This window comes from Streptopelia decaocto (genome assembly GCF_964273445.1).
Source record: "Streptopelia decaocto genome assembly, chromosome: 3".
Lineage (NCBI taxonomy): Eukaryota > Metazoa > Chordata > Aves > Columbiformes > Columbidae > Streptopelia > Streptopelia decaocto.
Window position 1 is genome coordinate 67320055 of NC_138656.1, and position 18447 is coordinate 67338501.

At 40.3% G+C, this 18447-nt stretch overlaps 1 protein-coding gene across 5 annotated transcripts in view; it reads right to left on the reverse strand.

Annotated features, from left to right (window-relative positions):
- Positions 1-326: 326 nt before the first annotated feature.
- The window catches only part of PKIB (cAMP-dependent protein kinase inhibitor beta), a 54803-nt gene continuing 36682 nt past the window's right edge, over positions 327-18447 (reverse strand). For 2 of the 5 annotated variants that reach the window (XM_082047936.1, XM_082047938.1), the window contains exons 2-3: positions 5746-5921; positions 327-1258 (exon numbers count right to left, since the gene is read on the reverse strand). In XM_082047936.1, the coding sequence (XP_081904062.1) occupies positions 1173-1258; positions 5746-5893 (234 nt within the window). In that variant the 5' untranslated portion in view covers positions 5894-5921 and the 3' untranslated portion in view covers positions 327-1172. Of the gene's footprint in view, positions 1259-5745; positions 5922-8207; positions 8226-18447 lie in introns of those variants that run through there. The other 3 variants (XM_082047935.1, XM_082047934.1, XM_082047937.1) reach the window with 2 other exon arrangements.

An 18447-nucleotide genomic window follows, 5' to 3' on the forward strand; every position in this document is an offset into this window, starting at 1 on the left:
CATCCCAGCAGAGAGGTTGTGTGGTCAAATAAAAGCATTGGATTGGCAGTGATGGTTGGTTTCAAGGAAGTACCTGAATGGCTGCTGTGCCAGGCTGCTGTAAAGGTGCATGTCTGCACCTGGATCCTAGGTTTCCTACAATAAGGGAATGAATGCTAAGTATTTTCAGGAGCATGACCTCCATAACAAGACAATTCACAGAATCACAGAATCCCTTTCAGTAGAGAAAAACCTTTGCTTAAAAATCTTTGTAAAAATCACAACGATTGAAACATTTTCATTGTCACCAAACAGTAAGGCAAAAACTAGATGAAATAAAAGAAATATGTGTTATGAAGTTCTAAGTCTTGTCATACAGGGAAAACATTAAGGAATGGACAGAAGACAGAAAAGATGATAGCTATTTAATTTCCACAGTGAGATTAAACAATTGTAATCACTTACAAACATGGGTACTTTATTTTAAATACACATGAACAGCTACAATATTCAGCCTGTAAACAGAAATGATAGAAGTGGCAATGCTTTTAAAGTGGGAGAACTGAGATGATCTACCATAATTAAATAGAGTTTAAAGAGAGTCTGAAAACAAACACTGGTGTTGAAGTAGTTTACAAAACCTCTTGGATACAGGAGGAGGAGAGAAAAAAATTGTGTTTTTTTTTTTTTTTTATTTCTCACACCATTTACATTTGCCTAATGAGAACAAAAATCTCAGGAAATAAATTACAGATAATGTCTGTAATCTAATATATACTTAGTATCATATTATGGTGGGGAGAATGAATACACCTCTGTGTTAGAGAGAAAGAAGCTATTTTGGTCAACTGAGAAACAGGATTTTTACTTTGAAGCAATCATTAGTTGGTGGTACATTTGCTAGATATATTAATTGAAACTGTCAAGATTAGTTAGGATGAATACTACAACCATAAGAAAACTCAAAACAAGAGATACATTCCTTAATTGTCTTTCCATTTGGATGTGTAGAACATTGATTTTGAAGGACAACAGTAGAAAAAACAGTAGTTCCACATCAATGTCATCTAGGTACAAGTGTGTTGCAAAATCTTGTCTGTGCTGCTAAGGTTGCTACCACACTTCAGATGGGGTGACATGGGGAAACTGGAAAGTCTGTCAGTGGGTTTCATTAATCCAGCAGTCCTTAGGTGTTAGGAATCATTGCTTTTTCCTTCTGCCTCTTGACTTTCCAGTAAGGCTTTGGATGATGGCACTTCTCCACCCTCTGCTCCTTCATCTAAAAAAAGATGGAATTAAACATTTATACAACACACATTCACACAGCTTTTTTAACACAGCCAAATATTTGGGTTCACTGATCACCTCTGGATTGGCTTTTTTATTACCACACTCATGGGTGTTTTAGAAAGAGAGATTAACTCAAAAGATAAAGAACTTGCAGAGGCATCTTCCAAAAGAAATTGCTTATTGGTGTTGATTTGCCTGTTCCTTGCACATGCTTATTAATGTGCATTTGGCTGTAGGAAGCAGATTGGAGATAACTTTTTATTATTGTTATTCTTTTTTTTTCTGGGTCATTTCCAAAGTCAAGTTAGAATATTGCATTCTTCCGAGCATTTTTTGGTTTCAGGCAGATAACATTACAGTTTATGAACATGCCAGCTATCTGGCTGACCTCCTTTGCCAAATAATACTGAGAAGAATTCACCGTCTTCACAAGATGAGAGGATTTTTTGCTACTTTGATTTAGACGTTCACTCTTCCATAGGTTAGAGTTGAACGCTTACATGACTAATACAAGTAAATGCTACCTAGCATACATGGTCATTAGATGAAGAATTCCATGCTGTTGCTTTTGATGCTCAAATTCTCTCCCTGAGAAACAGGAACCCCTCTTGCCTTCATTTCCTTGCAAAGCATAATCATTTTCACATTACCTTCCAGTCCCACATGGCATTTACCAGTACTTACAGAACAGTCTGTACGCCCAGATCTAAGACAGCCCATAGCTTTGGGGGTCAAGGAGAGGTCCTGTCAGCATATCTGGCTGCACCGTCTTCCACTTTAATAGTCGTAATCTAAGGGGTACATTTACAGCTATTTGTCCTGGAGACTTGCCGTAAAATATCACAAATAGCCAAGAGTTAAATACCTTGGTCTCGACCTATCACAACAAGCACACCCTGCTGTAGACAATTCAACAGTTAAAGCTTTTTGCAGAAACCACGTAATGTTTCAGGTCTTCTCAGAGGCTTGGAGGCTTCAGAGTTTTATACTGGTAAATTAAGAACTGAGTTAGCTGACACCTTTCAGCATGATGTGGCACAGCACTATTGAGGAAAGGGAGACAGAGCGACCTCCTCTTTTGGCTGTCTCTGGGGGGCTGGATGTGGAGTCTTGCAGACAGGGTGGAGGAAACCAGTTTGTTAGAGGAAATCTAATCTGATAGTTGGTAGCACTTAGGTGTGCAACAGGTGCTAAGCTGTTGAGTGTATGAAGATAGTTATACACAGCCACCTAGAAAAAATTCAGCAAGCAATAGAAGTTATTGGCAGAACAGTGCCCTAAAGCAGACTATCAAGTGTGAGAGGCCAGCGTAGCCTCTTTGCTCTCAAACTTCTTGCAGACTCCTTTTCAACCTCTGGATCACCAGTGACACCAATGAACTGTTTAACATGGTTCCAGTATGGCCTCCCACCACAGCACCTGGAGAAGGTCTCAGCCTTCCAAAACTTCGGCAGCATCAGAGAATGATCAGACAGGAGAGACATGGTCTCGTTTCAGAGCTAAGTTCTGAGACAAACAGGTGGTGCAAAAAATCTCTCCAGTCCATCTCATGAGAACATTAATTTGGTGCAGTTTGCAGAGTACTTGGCAATTTATATCTTAGAGCTCCAGTCCTTGTATATTCATAAATAATAAAGTCAAGTCTCTTTCTCTCTTCGAAGCCAGACAAAAGGTATTAGCACATCCTGTTCCTGACCTTCCACTATGACAGCAGCTGACAGCATTTTAGAAAGAGAGGAAACGTGTGATCCAATGAGCATTAGCTAAATTCGAAGCAAGATGGAGAGAGTCCTCCTCACCATTTCCCATAATCTTCACTGAATCTTTCAGAGTGGAAACAAATGAGGGCATGCTTTATATAGCCACATGTTCCATCTTCACCACTTTTCTCATTTACTCAACCTCTTTGTTCTGAGCTGAAAATGGCTTTCATTTTTTAACAACTTATTGTTAAAGCCAGAAACAGGCAAAAAGAGATGCCTGTGAGAGTGCCAAACATCTCACAACCAACCTGTTTCCCTGTTACAGTATTTGAATGTCCAAACTTTCTTTCAGTTTTGATGAATTCTTCTCATTTTGTGTGCTGTCTCATCCGAAGTTTAACTTACAACACAACGAGGCTGTAATTCCCGGTTGATACTTGTGGAATTCCCACCCCCAAAAAGCATCCAAACAGTCCAAACAGTCGGAGTGGACCTAACTTATCTTGTATTCATTTCCTATTATCACTTCTGCAAACTCCTGATAACAGAAACTGTTCCTCCAGGCATGCTCTGGCACAGCTGCCATCAATGACAAAAGCAAAGGATAATTCCATGTTCTTAATTGTTCTTCAAATCCTGGCAGTTCTGGTCCTTGTGTTTGTAACACAGCAACAGTACATTTTGCTACAACTAATGTAGCTATGTTTTATTTCTCCTTCTTAATGCACTGGGCACCAGGAGAGAAAGATTATTCTGTCTGGAAGGCTAAGTACTTATTTTATGCTGTGCTGTAACATTTCTTTTAACAAGACTTTCACTATTTCATGTTTATTTTTATCCATGGGGGAAAAAAATCCAAGAGAGAAATTCTGCTTGCTTTAAAAAGTATATTCTTTCCAACTGCTAAACTTTCCGGAGGCCAAAATGGAACAAATATGAGGAACTTATCTACAGCTGTTGTATTCTTTTGTGCTTTGTTTAACATGGTGCATCTCCCTCAAGGTTCACTCTTCTGAATAATACAAAGATTAGTTACACATAGTGTAGCAATGAATATTTCAGTGGGCTGGACTGGTTACCTCCATAGCTCCTGACACTAATAACAATATAAATTCCTGTCTAACTCCCCTTTGGTAAGGGAAATGTTTCTCTCCTGCTGGAGCCTGACCCCTGGTCATGGTGCATGAACTGTGCCAGGCGGAAGATCTATTTGGAACAAAAAACCCCAAAATATTTGAAAACCAAAGCACTGAATGTTAAGCAGCTGTCTGTATTTCAGAATGGATTTCCAGTGCTCCAGTCGCACACACCAGAATGAGAAAATCTGTAGGGACACACTTTTCATATTCCTAAGGAAAAATCTCTCATCAAAATAAAGGAGTTTTTACTGCACTCACAGGGCTCCCAGCTTTTCTTTGAATGTAGTCTGACACAGTGCTCACCGTCCTTCCCACCTGCTCTTCCAGATTCTCCCAGTTCCCTTTACCACCACCCTGCACCCTCAGAGTATCTGACCTTGTAGTTTTTCCCTTCTTTATTTCCACCCTCTCTCCTTCACAAATCATTGCACTTTCCTTTTGCAAAAATAATGCCTCATTCCAGCACCCATTCAGATTCTTATTTTCCTCCATTTCCCAGGTTCAAGCCACGATGTGGTCATTCATTTGGTCCCTTCTCACTCCTCCTGGAAGTGCTGTTTCTACCTGCCCTCTTCTTCACCAGCAGTCCTTCGACAGGGCCATGTTGTGTTTGGGTTACAGAACCCCAAATATATGAATATAAATTAAATCACCAAATCAAGAACAGCTTGTAATCAAAGGAATCCCCCCGATTCCAGCCTTCATGGTGCTTGAGGAGGCTGTAAATTCAACATCTTATAATTGCTTTAAGCAATGTACAAGCAAGACATGCATCCTCAGAGCCTGAACAACCTTCGTGTAACCTACTTCAGTTCAGATTCATGGACACCCCAGCACAGGCCTCCCTCCCACTGTGCTGTCCCCACACCATCACTGCTCCTGGATGTGGGACCACGGGCTGTGGTGGCGTTTGTCACAGCAGCAACAGTCATGGGCATGAGAAGAAAGCTACTTCCAAATCAGAACATAAAAAGTAGGGGTAACCCAAGCTCAGGGCCAACCTATAATTCTCACTTCATAGGCATCAGAAAACAGATTTTTCTGAATATTAAAATCCCCCTGAAAGTAAAAAGAACTCAAATGTAAAGCTGGTGTTGATTAGACCTGTGCTAAATTAACAGAGTACCTTATTAAATTAAAGGACATGACAAAATAGGACATTAGTCTCTGATAACAAAGCTAAAAGCCTACTAGCAGTAAATCACTGTAGATCCTACTCTTAATGTATATGCCTGAGTTAGGATGATACCTGTAATTGGATTAACAGTGCAGCTTGCTGTGTAGTGGGAAATTATCTCAGTGCAGGAGTAGAACTTAATTTATAGCTGGAGTGATGGTTTTCCAAGCTGCTCAGCAATGCAACTGTGTTTGCTCTTCCTTAGGGGAACTGGAATTCATTTCCCAGCACCTTTCCTCAGGCTGCTGAACACTGGGTGGATACGGCAGACAATCTGGGTTAAAATTAGTTTGTCTCATCAGAAAGTACAGGCGGTAACTGCTTTGGAAGGTTGAATTTTATCCTAATAGAAGAAAGGAATATTAGTATTGACGTCAAAACTGCATGGTGGCAGGAGACTTAAGGAGCAAAGGATGACTGCATAAAAATGTCTGTTTCTTGAATGTGCAGACATTACCTTCTGAAACGGAGAGCTCGGCCAGTTTGTGTGGCAGGTCTGAAGTCCCAGCACCAGCAGGAGAGCCCAGAATATCTGGTAAGGCGTTCCGGCGGCCTGCCCGTCCGGATGCTGCAAAATCTGTGACCACAGGCTCCACATCAGTCATTGCTGACTCCGTTTCCTCATAGCAACATCTGCATACGGAAAAAATAGAAGAAAAAACAGATGTAGCCCAGATGGATGCTAATCACCTGCTCAGCAATACAATAGCCATAGGCTTTGCCCAACGGGTCTTTTGTTATTAAAAGCCATGTATTTAAATTCTGAGCACTTAGGCTTTATTTGTGCCCCAGAAGAAGACAAAAGAATCTCTGTGCATTTCCTTATGTTGCCATTTGCGCATCAGACTAGCACAATGAGCAGCTCTGTACCTGCCAGAAACCTGTGGACAGGGCCAGCAACAGCTCTTTCTGCCAACCACTTGTGTGTCTTTTTATGATCTGATCCCTGTTTTTAAAGTGGTTTTGCCATACAACCACTCAGAAGGGAACTGAAACTCTGTTTTGTAATACTGTCTCTTATGAAGCAAAGCATGTTTTCTTTATTATGAATCTTGTTTAGATTCTTATTTAGAACCTTGTTAAAACAAACTCATTTCACAGAGGAGCAAACTATACAAAAAATACCTCTCAAAAATCAAACTAAAACTCTTCATAAAATGTCTTCATCCTGCAGATATCAGACCATTTGTTTTCCTCACCTCCTTTTTAGCTTGGTTTAACCTCAGCTTGCGCATGTGATTTTTATCTCATAAATAACTGAATTCTGGGAATAATAGAACCAACAGTGCTCTGCTCCCTTGATCCCTGTCTCAAAGCCCATTGAACTGGATGGGAAAGCTCCTCCTGACCCAAATGGTCTTTGGATCAGGCACAGAGGTGTTCAGAGGCTCATACCCCAGAGCAGCAGCTGGAGTGAGAACACCTGGAGCAGCAGGAGGCGATACTCAGCTGCAAGTGGCACACAGGGATAGTGTGTGCAAACTGCCATTAGAATCACAAAAGATGATCATATCAGAATTGTACACTATTTTTTTAATAATTAACATATTAATTTCTAATAATTTGACATGAATTGTTCAATTGAAAACAATATTTACTTGCTCTATGTGAATGCAGTTCTGTGTGCAATGTGGGAACAGGAATGTTGTCTCTTTGTGTAACTACGGTCAGTGCTTTGTGTAGGAAGGGATACAGATGGGGCTGGGGCTTTCAGTGGACAATTGACTGTATTTAGAATAAGAATTGGATAAGGAAAGTCTCAATCATTTTATCATTTCATGTTGTTCATATAAGAAGCAAAGTATCATAGTCCTCTTTCTAAAATACTGCTAGGATTGGGAAATATCATTGTTCTTATTTCATGGACAGAAAAACTGAGGAAAAGAGGGATCAAACATTACTTGCTCTGATGTGCACAAAGAGAGGGGCAGAACTTTGATTACTGATGTTGACCTGGTGTTTGTACCACAAATATGTTCCATTCCTCCTTCAAAGTGCCTTTCAGCTGTGTCACTCCAACAAGAAGAATAAATATTCTTAATCTTCTTTGTATCTCTAAATACTTCATAATAAAAGGAATGAATCCTTCTTGGCAAGAAACAAAGGCATAAGTAAAATCTGCAAGCCTGAAAGATGAACATGCAAATAAACCACCTTCTTTAACTGAAGCCAGTAACTGAAATTTCTGACCTGGAGATTTAGCGGAAAGTTCCTGTCTCGCATGAATACAGTCAGGTCAAGTCCAAATTAATCTCTTCCACAAGTAGCACAAATATAAAGACTATACGTGGACATACAAGGATGCAACTTTGAGAAAATATACAAAGTGTGTATATCAACATTCTCGGTTAGATACAGCATTATGCTATGTATTCATTAAAATGGGTGAGGTCAGCACTTGACAACAAATATCAAAATAAAGAGAACAAATCCATATTTACAGACACAGTCTCATGGCGTTTTGTGGGTGTTCATTTTTACTCAACTGTAGGTGCCCTAAATATATTTCTCTGCATGCTCACTAGAGCAAGTAAAGAGACCGTAAATTACACTTCAGAACAGAAAATACTCAGGATCTCCTTTTGCTTAGTAAAGCTGTTAAAATTTGCTCCCAATGTCAAAATATCAGTGTTGCTCCAGTTTCTGCCCATTTCTTTTCAGCCATTTAGTTGGTGAGACAGTAACACTGTTGTGAGCCGACTGCTGTTCACATAAAGATGCACAGAATGACATTAACATCAAAACACACCAAAGACTTTCTCAAACCCGTATTGTGGACTTGTTGGGTTTTTTTCTCTTTTCTCTCCTGCATGGATGTTTTGGTCCCTAAATGGTTACTTCTAAAACAGAGAGAATCTGCTCTACAACTCATGCTATATGAAACTACTCTCTTCTGTAGTACAGTTTCATCTTACCCACCTTGTGCACTTGTTTCAAATTCCTCCCTTTTCTCTCCAGCTCGTCTCTTTCTCCCCTGATGTTATCTCCCTTCATTGTATAATATGAGACAACCCAGGAAGATGATGAAGGACACAGTCTGACTCTTTTGTGTACGTGAATTTTGATTTATGTGCTTGATTAAAAAGTGTGCAGAGATAAATCTAGAACATCTGTCAGACAGAAAATCAGCTGATCATTATCCATCAGTCCAGTGGCCAGAACTCAAACGTAGCTATCTAAAAATAATAAAAGTACAACATCCTTTATATCTGTAGCAGTTACCATTATGTTTTCTTCACCTTTGTTTTTTCTATACTACACTTAAGGTATTAGAGGCTGAGAAGACTTGAGTTCAAAAGCTCAGGGCTACCCACTGCACTGGCACAGGATATTCTAAGTGTATTTGAAAGATGACGGACTACCCCAGCAGGCTTAGAACTGACATTACAAATAAAAACTTAAGTCCATTTAGGTACATATAAATCAAAACTTAAGTCTGTTTCCAAATATGACAGGCCATATTCAAACCAGATTGCTGCTGTACTTTAGATAGATGGTATTTTGTTCTTTAACATTCTAAAGATTTTGTTCAATTTCATTCTGGTGCTCTCTTACAATAGTATTTTCTAAGGCCTACATCCAAGTAAGGATGCAGAGTTTCTCCACTCTTCATCTGTTTCTATCTTTAACTTTTTTTAAGATATCCATCAGGAAATAACTATCTTTTTGGCATCTTTTTGCATCTGTTATGTGTAGCATTTTTCGTGCTTCCTTACAGAGTAAATAATCGCCGTGTGCACAGCATCTATTTTCCCAGTTCCACTCCTCCTCCCACTGACAACATCTCCTTCAGCTTCACTGATTTCACTGTAGCCTCATCCAAGTAAAAGATACTTCCATCTTGCCAATGCCTACATGCAGTTGCTTCTCTCAGCTTCCAAATTACTGTTGTCATTTTTCTCCCGTGTCACAGCTCGCCAGACTAATGATGTGCAGCTCTAAAAGAATAGTGACAGATTTCCAGAGCAGAAGGTTCTGTACTTCCCCGGCTCCCTTTTTTCCATGGCAGAAACCAGGCCTCCCAAAAGCTGAAGGTGACTGGGTGGAAAAAAAGGTTGAGCAGGGATGCCAGCTGTTTTCAGAAAAGCAGCAGTAGGAAGGCAGGTGGACCTCCCAGAAAAGCCCACCTGCTAAAATTAGAGACCGAAGGCTTTGACTGACATCCCAGCTAGTTCTCCATCAGTACTCCATGGCACCAGACTGACTTCACAGCGCCTTACAAGGCCATGAGATAGCACTAGGGGGTTTTAGGGAGTACTGGGTTAATTTTCTCATAACAAGCCAATGAAATCCCTGCAGGACCACCCGGCACGCACAATGTACCACTGAGGTGTGCAAGGGGGAAGGAAACACTAGGCTCATGAAAACTAGCTACAAGCAAAAGTAAAACTCAGTTACTGGATCTATCAGACATATAAGTAAGTGTCCTCAGACAAAGCAATCACAGGTAAACTACCAGTGGGATTTTCTCTAAGCAAGAGAGCTAGTTTGTTAATCTTTGAATCTTCCTTTGTTGGCAGCATTTCCAGCCTCTTGAGGGAAAATGAGTCACAGGAGCTGATGAGAATTTATTTAAGTAAATGACAAAGGAAAAGAACAAACAAGTCTCCTGAAACACCTCATGTTGAGAATAAAGGGAAAAAACAGTTTACGGTGCTCAGTTGTAGCAGGTGCCACAGTCCATATTAAATGTCAGGGCTGTCTCTTCCTCACCCTATCTGTTAGGAAGTAGATAAATCACCAACATATGCATTAGTGAAAGCTCTTTTTTCTTCTGATCTCTTTACTGTCTTACACAGAGACAAAATACTGGTTTTGTTCTGCTTAGAAGGACAAACTATTCCTCAGGAAATGTCAGAAGGTTCCTGACACTGCTATTGTTGCAAGTCCATGGAGGAGACTAAAATACCGAACACATCACTTCTTGCCACACAGGTGCTTGTCTCCTCTCAAAAACTTTCCTCTTAGCTCTTACAAATAGTCTTTGTCTGCAATATCAGAGAAAGCTACAGTTCCCAAACAGTGTTCATTTTGAATGCCCCTTTTGTAGGAACAATCTGGAAAGCATGAAATCCTCTCACAAACACCTGAAAAATGTAAGAGAGCCAAGTAGGACTCTTAGAGCCAGATTGATTGATTTTGTGTCTTGATCTTACTTTATTCAGAAAAAACTTTAGTCCTTTCATTTGTGTGTAGTTGGATTTTATTTACTTGTAAGTAACGAGTATTCTCTATGCATCTTTACCCCAGAAGTCTACAGATTCAGAAGCTTCTAAGTAAGGAGAACAGAAAACTTATAGTATGAAGTGGTTTGCCCTGTGCGGCTGAGATGAAAACCACATCTCCTCGCTATGCAGTTGCCATGCTTTCACATCCTCTGCTGCAGCTGCACCCTGACAGCTTTGCCTCCTCCTCCCAAAAATCGTGGAATAGGAACATTTTCATTATACGCGCTCATGTAATCCTTACGCTTTATCCTGAAGTATTACTGGACCACAGAAAAGGAGAAAAATTAGGAACATTCATGCTTTTATGGAAGACAGTCTAGAGATTATGGTGATAACTAACAGTAACCTGCATAGCAATTTCTGTGAGAAAAATTTCTGTTACACATTTTTTCTCATCAGTAACATTTGTAACACACTCATTAAGCCTCGTGCTGGGAAGCACACAGAAAAATAAGCAAGTGGTCTTTACCATACCTATATCAAACACAGGAGTCCTGATTCTGTTTGGGGTTTAGGACAAGACCACGTTTCTTAATACATGAAAGCAACATAGCCTAACTATATAGCTAACTATACGGAAGTTAGAAGTGAATCACCCTGGGGAAAAAAAAAAAAAGTAGATTTGTTAGCTTTCAGGTTTTTTAATGCATCACTAAAGTTGAAACAAGAGTTCCTTTTATTATTTCATGTCAGAAAGATTATTTGGGTTTCCCGTATCAACAGAGATGGCCTTTCTAGTGCATGTTCTCTGCAAAATTCATGAGCTGTTTTCCCATACAGGGAAACTAAATTATATCCCATCTCCGTAAATCTACAGTGCAGAAGCATGTCTGAGTCCTTCTACATCTTCTGCCTTGGTATGAATATTACAGCCGATAAAACACATGATATTTTTGGGAAGATATTTGAAAGTTTGGTACATTGCATAACATGATTTCACTTGTGGTTCTTTGCAGTGTACACAGCTGGACAGACATTAAACACCAATGTCTTGTGTGTTTTTTCCTGTCTGGATATATGACCTACTCTACACTCTTGCACTAGGGACAACATCCTTACTGATAGTGTGCAAAAATGGCTTCCATACATGATTTTCCCAGTCCTAAACTGGTCAGCCTGGGATACTAAGATTACACCATTCCTCCATCTCCTGCCTTGGTGCTCTCAGAAGCTCTGAATGAAGGGCCAAGATCTTGATCATATGGCTCAGATGCTCATCAGTTTGGGGTACAGAATCTGAAAATCTTGGCCAAAGCTATAGGATAAAGACAGGAGCTGACAGATTTTGTCCCTTGGTAAGTCAAATTTCTAGATAAATCTTGTCTATGCTTTCATAAGGCATGAGGAAATAATTTTATTAAGTATTAAGGACCATCACAAACCACATCAATCTTCAACTCCAAATGCAACACATATCTTTTGCTGTCTCCTAAAAAGCGTAAGTGCACTTGTATAGGTACTGCAGCTGAAAGGGCTGGAGTAAGCCAGGACGGCATGCCAGTGTTACCAGGTATGTATGGCATGAAATCACTTTCTATACAAATTAAATAGGATGGACTTTTTTCTTCCTCATACTGGTACTTCAAAAAATTCAGCTCAATATCCTGATCAGCTCCATAAAGCCAGTATTATACTCATGGAAAAGACAAGAGGAAAAAAAGCCACATAATTTATTAGTCATACTGTTGTTAGACTTCAGGAGAACAAACAGATACCATGGTGTGGTTCACCCTTTACAAACCTGAACAGAATAGGACAGCTTTACCGTGAGCTGTGTTTGAGTACGCAGAGTGATCTGATGTACGGAGAACACATTAAGAAGCCAATAGCAGTTCTAAGTAATGGTACAATTTTCCTATTGTGAAATAAAATAACGAAGAGAGGGGAAGGGGTCATGATACTGACCACTGAATCAGAAGTTATCTGTAGCGAGTAATAAATGAAGTGACATTGGCTGAAGGCAGTCAATACAAGCGAGCAAGGCACTTTCCAAATGTCTCTGAGTGACCAAAAGCAATGATAGACATAAGCTTTAGTTGACTTCATGGGAAACACAATTCAACAGGGAAGAAACTCTAATGCACCAGCAATGCTGGAAAGAAATCAAATGCATCCCTTACTATGGAATAAGAAAGGAAGCTCAATGGAAGCAAACCAACCAATCAACCTAATTATTTCTCTTTTATTTTGGCCGTTCATCCCTCCTAGAGTTTTAATTTCCTATTGCAAAATGTATAAACATCCCATGCCTCATATACACACAGTATGCTTTCTGAGTTCAGCCACAGAGCTCCACCCTTCCAAATCCTTCCTTAAGATTTGCATCTGGCCTGAAATCCAAGAGAAGTTTGCCCACCCACAGGAACATACCTGAGGAGTAATTTAGGAATTATTTAGTAATCATTTTGAATGCTAATTTTGCAGTAGCCCTGCAACTACAGCATTGCAGTTAACTTTGTATTTATGGTATTTCACATTGCCAAAGGCACACAAGGAAATGAGCATTCTTACTGTACCACTTAGTTCTGTTACTAGTCATACATGCACTACACCTTCCCTGCAGCCTCTCTGATCTCCTTGTTCCTCAGCCTTTGAACTGAGAATTCTTTAGGGAAGAATCAAAGGACTTTTCTCTCTGCTTTGGTACCTGCTGTCCCAGCAAATGCTTCCTGCAACACAGACAAGTCAACAGCTCCATAAGCCAGCACATGCATCTGTCAGTACTGTATTCTTTATTAGAAGCAGCAAGGGATTTGCTTCTCTGTTTGCCAGCTCTGGGGAAGAAAACTACTGACAAAACCACTGGGAAAGGCTAAGGCAGCAAACACACTGGAGTCCACTTATGCAGTGCCCTCTAGTAAAGCAATGAGCACAGTGCAACATAAAAAGCAATTGAGAGAAGATGAATTTACAATTTAGCAGAGGTATGAGAATGGGACAATCCTATGCACATAACCAACACACCTATGTACCAAAATTCTCTTACTGGATAAGGCCCCAAATCTTACTGACATGAATGAGGAATGTTGCCATGTAGTTCAGAGTCAATCAAAGGGTACTGGTACGGACAGGAGGTCCCCAGGAATGGAGATCCTCGTGGAAGTGTTTACAGAAGAGAAGGAGTTGCAGAGGAAGAGGAGTTGCCTGGTAGCTGCATGTGGGCACAAAGGGGTAAAAGGCAGGAGCACAAGGATGACAGAGAAGGAAGAGGCGTGGGGAGCCTGCAATGACGGCTTAGTACACAGAGAGAAGATTAACTGAGGGTCTGTCTGAGATAAAAAAAATGACATGGCAAGCTAAAGCGACACAGGAAGAAAGAAGCCTCCGGAACCTTACTGAGGAAAAGGAATTAAATCAATAATCTGGAGTGTCTTTGCAGGACAAGGGTTGTGGAGGCAGGGAGGAGGAGAGGCTTGGTGGGGTTTGGGGAACATTTCAGGGGACCAGGTCTGCTGGAGGATGCGCGTAGAGATACGCACTACAGAGACCCTATGGATTAGCAGCAAACTAGCCAGGTAGCAGTAAAACAGGCATTGTTTTGCTTAAAACGTTATGTGTGTAATTATTCCAATATGCCCACATGTAGAAAACCTGAAGAGTCTGTAAAAGAAATACATGGACAGTTTACTACACCAATTTTTTTTAATTATTTTTGAGGTCAATAAATTATTTTGTGACAATGAAGTGCCACAACACTTATTTAACTGAATACCTAGCTATTTGTGATGATCTTTGCAGACAGATGTTGTACAGACCCCTCAGAAAAACAAGCAACTGCAATGCAAGTTTCCACACAGACATGCCACCATGAAGCCCCGCATAACTACTTCCCCCCATAATTATTTATTTTGTCTCTTGCTTCAGTTGCGGGGTCTTCTATCCCAGAAATGATCTGCATTTCCTGAACTATTCTTCAGGCTAATCCATGAATGCTTCTGGAAAACCAATCAAAAATACTTCATGTAGCATTCTTCACTGGATAGGGTGTCGGAAAGAAAATAGTGTGTGCGCAACTCAATAAATGTTTAGTTAGTTAATAAAATATTATTTTATTAACTCAGTTCAAGGGTAGTAAAAGGTCTTTGATTTTCTAAATATAAGTGAACTATTGTAGGATAATTCTATAAAGGCTTCTCAGATGGAAGGAGAGCTGGTCTACCCAAAAATTTTTCCAATGACTGTTTTCTAACTAATAAAAGACATTTTCTCTTCCTAAAAACATGGTCTTGACTGTGTCCTTAGGTGACCACTGATGCTGGAAAGTTCTACAAAATAATTTTGGTTCAGTTTCCCCTCAGAGGAAGATGAACCAACAGAGATCACTGTACTTTTCACAATAATATGATGACTTTAAGTGAGCCCAGTCAGAAAACCGCCATTTGGGATGTGAAGTCTAATACAAACCAAATGGAGCTAAGACCCAGCTGCAAGTCACCTTGGTACACTGAAACACCGTTTAATGAGTCACTGAAGTTTCCTATTGCTGTGTTTGACATGTCAGTGACATGTCAGCATTCACAAAGATGAAAAATCAATAGGACATGTAGCTACATTTTGAGAAGTCACGTCACACAACTTTTCTGCACTGTCTTCTAAAATTGCATTTTTAATCTAGATCCTAAGTTGCCTGCTCTGTATGTTCCATTTATATTTAATTTATGCTTTAGCTTATGTCTTTGCTTCAGATACAATATTTCTTCAATATTAAATGAATAATTTTTCATTTTCGTTCAACATGATGCCTACTCTAATACAATTCCACTCAGGTCATATCCTCTAGAGCATACCTGTTCAATCTTGGCAGTAGTCCATTTTAATGACTTTAATGAAATTACAGGTAGAAAAATCCGCCCAATTCTGCAGTGACTCACCAAGAAAATAGACTGAGACTTGAGAAATGTGTCTTCTCATAGCCTTATAATTTAAGTTAAATAATTACTTTGATTCACAAGACTTCCCAATTATATTTACAATAGACTTTAACTTACTAAATTCAATCAATTACAGTTCACTGAAACATTATCTGGATAGTATAGGTTTACATTTCGATCCTGCATTTATGCATGTGCTTAACTTCATCTAATTGCAGGGCTTCTGTTCCTTCCATTGAAATTTGATAACACAGACAGGAGATGGCACTAAGTATGTGCTCATCAACGTTCAGGAGCAGGCCACTTGGTCAGATTTGTCCCACTCAGATTTGGAGATAAAGAGTCTCCAGTGGTTCACATACCTGCTGACACAGTCCCTGGTTATTTGTCTGCACCAGAGAGTCTGTGACTGCACCTCAATGGCCAGAGACTGCGTGGCATTTACATGCACACACAGGTACAATGACCAGAACAAGGCAAATCGCAGATTTACTCCTCTGATAGAAAATTTTGAGACCGGAGGAAAAACTTAACAAACAAAATTTTCCACAGAACAGGGAATATGAGAGAACAAATATATGAGAGCATCTTGTCATTAAATTTTCTGCGAATAAGCCTGCTATACCTTGCTCCAGTGAATAGCACTGATGAAACAGAATTTCAAATAAATGAAAAAAATAACCCCAAACACACAATGTCTTGGGGACTAATTATGGAAACGAACAGTCTATATCATTAGCCACAGTATACACTAAGAACTTTTTCCTTGCAGCTTATTTTGGATTAATTTTATGTGAAGGGTTTATCCACAGTACTACACTTGCTCTTGCCTTCCTGTTTTTAGATGACTCCATTTGTTGCCTCTGCATCTCTGCTGAAAGGATACGACTGATCACAGTGATTTATAAACCCCTGACTTTCATGCTATTTCAGACTGTCTCTTTTTCCTATGAGAATAGGCCTAATAGGTGAAATTCATACTAGTTATAAGCCTAAACCAGTCAGTGGAATTACACCTGGGATTCATTTAGTTTAATTTCTTTAGCCTTTCAATATAATTCTATTTTATGAAAGTATGAATCATCTCTATTACCCTCCAATGCCCTTACCCTAGGACATTAAAACAGCCTACCTGTCTTAGAGCTTCGTGGGTATAGACTAGTTTGGTAAAACAGACATATTTCGATCAAAAGTCTAGTAAAATATACTAAGGAAATTATTTTATTGTCTCCCTGAGCTTACTTGGCAATTGGGAAAAATTATTGCCTCTCAAAAAAGTAAGCCCTAAAAGCAAATCCCTACTTTCAATTATTATAGCCTATGTATTGTTTGAGAACAAACACCAAACAGTAATTTCCAAGGCATGTACTGGGCTGGCAGTCAGATAATTTCCACACAGATGAATTAATGTATTTCAAATCAATTAAAATGACCTCTAATTAAGGCAGATGGCTTTAGAAGAGTCTTTTACATTATGGTAAATGATCCTTCAGTAAACATGCCCTCCTATTGAAATACCTGGATAAAGTGCTTCAAATAAGGACCAAAAAAAGTGTATTTATATTCCAAATTATAATGAGGCAGTGAAAACACCCAGTAGATATAGGACCATTTAAAAGATGACAGAGTAGAAAGTTAACGTGTGTTTTTTATAAATGACTTGAATCAAGTACAGCTTGACCCTTAAGCTATTTTCAGTTGGAATGCCACCAGGCACAGAATTTTTATTTAACTTCCTTAGCCTACATGGGCCGTTGACACTTAAGGAAGAACAGACAGGTGGAACCCAAAATATAAGAAAGCCATCAAGTCTTGCTCCTATTTGTCATACAAACAACATTAGTTGGGAGGTCCACATACTGAATGTTTTTGTTTTAGAAGTTTAACACAGAGCTTTCTTTTTCCGTCACCTTTATTATTTTTAGTTTAACATTTAGTCTGCTATATTCTGACGGAGAGGTGGGTTTAGTTTTGATGTGTCAGACCACATCCATTCTCCCAACAAGGAGTTGCAAAAACAAGTAAGATTTGTCTGAGCAAATGCTTTTACTCTGCTTTCCTTTGGAGCAGAATTGGGTAGGATTCTCCTACTGAAAACTGTTTTCTGTTGTAAAGGAATCCACACTTCCACTGCACAAGGGTCTGTTAGAACCATGCCATTCCTGAATCAGATCAACTTTAACAGAACTTTTTACTAGGTCCAGGCAAGAGAGAGCTTGCCAGCTCTGCTGAAGAGTTACTTGGATGTGGTAAGGGGCTGGCATGGGTTGGGAGTACAGCCAGGTTGAATGGATACAGTGAGTGCTTTAATTGCGAGGCTCTTCATTACTTCTGAAGTTCCCATTTGCTGGTTATATCCCCGCAAGCACACCAACATGACCTCACAGGGCTTCCTCACCCTGGAAAGAGCCTGCGTACAGCCCTGGTGGTACAGGACACTTCCTAAAATGTTAGGAGGCCAGGAAAGCCCAGACCTTGCTTGGCTTTATCACAGGGTGGTTCCTGTGTGCTCTTATCCAGCACTGAGACCAAGACGGTCAAACCCAAGCAGCCACACAGGCCATGTAAGGAGACTGGGCATCCTGCACATCAACTCCTCCCTCCTTCACCCTGAAAGGTGCAGCACCAGCCCTGCCTCCCCTCTTCCGACCTTCCCGTGGCAGTAAATGCCTGCTCTCCTCTTTCTCTGCCCTTCTGCAGCATCAAATTCACCCCCCAGCAACACGCACCCCCAGGACACTCTCACTCCACCCAGAAAGTCCCAGTGCCCCCACCCAGCCCCACAGCACCCCAGCAAGAGCCGACCCCGTCCCCACTGAGGCTCTTCCCCGGCATCACCACGCGTAGGCTCCCCGCAGAAAGGCAGACAAAGGAGCAAAGACTCCCAGAGCGGGGGAGTCAGTCACATCTGCCATGTCACTCGCCCAGCTGGAGGCACGGTGATGCCAAGGAACGAGGTGCCCAAAAGAACCCATTTCCACTCACATAAAGAGAACTGCTCAGTGCTGGCGTTTTGTAGCCTTCAGATTTTAAATTGGAAATACCCCATCCTTGCAAGCT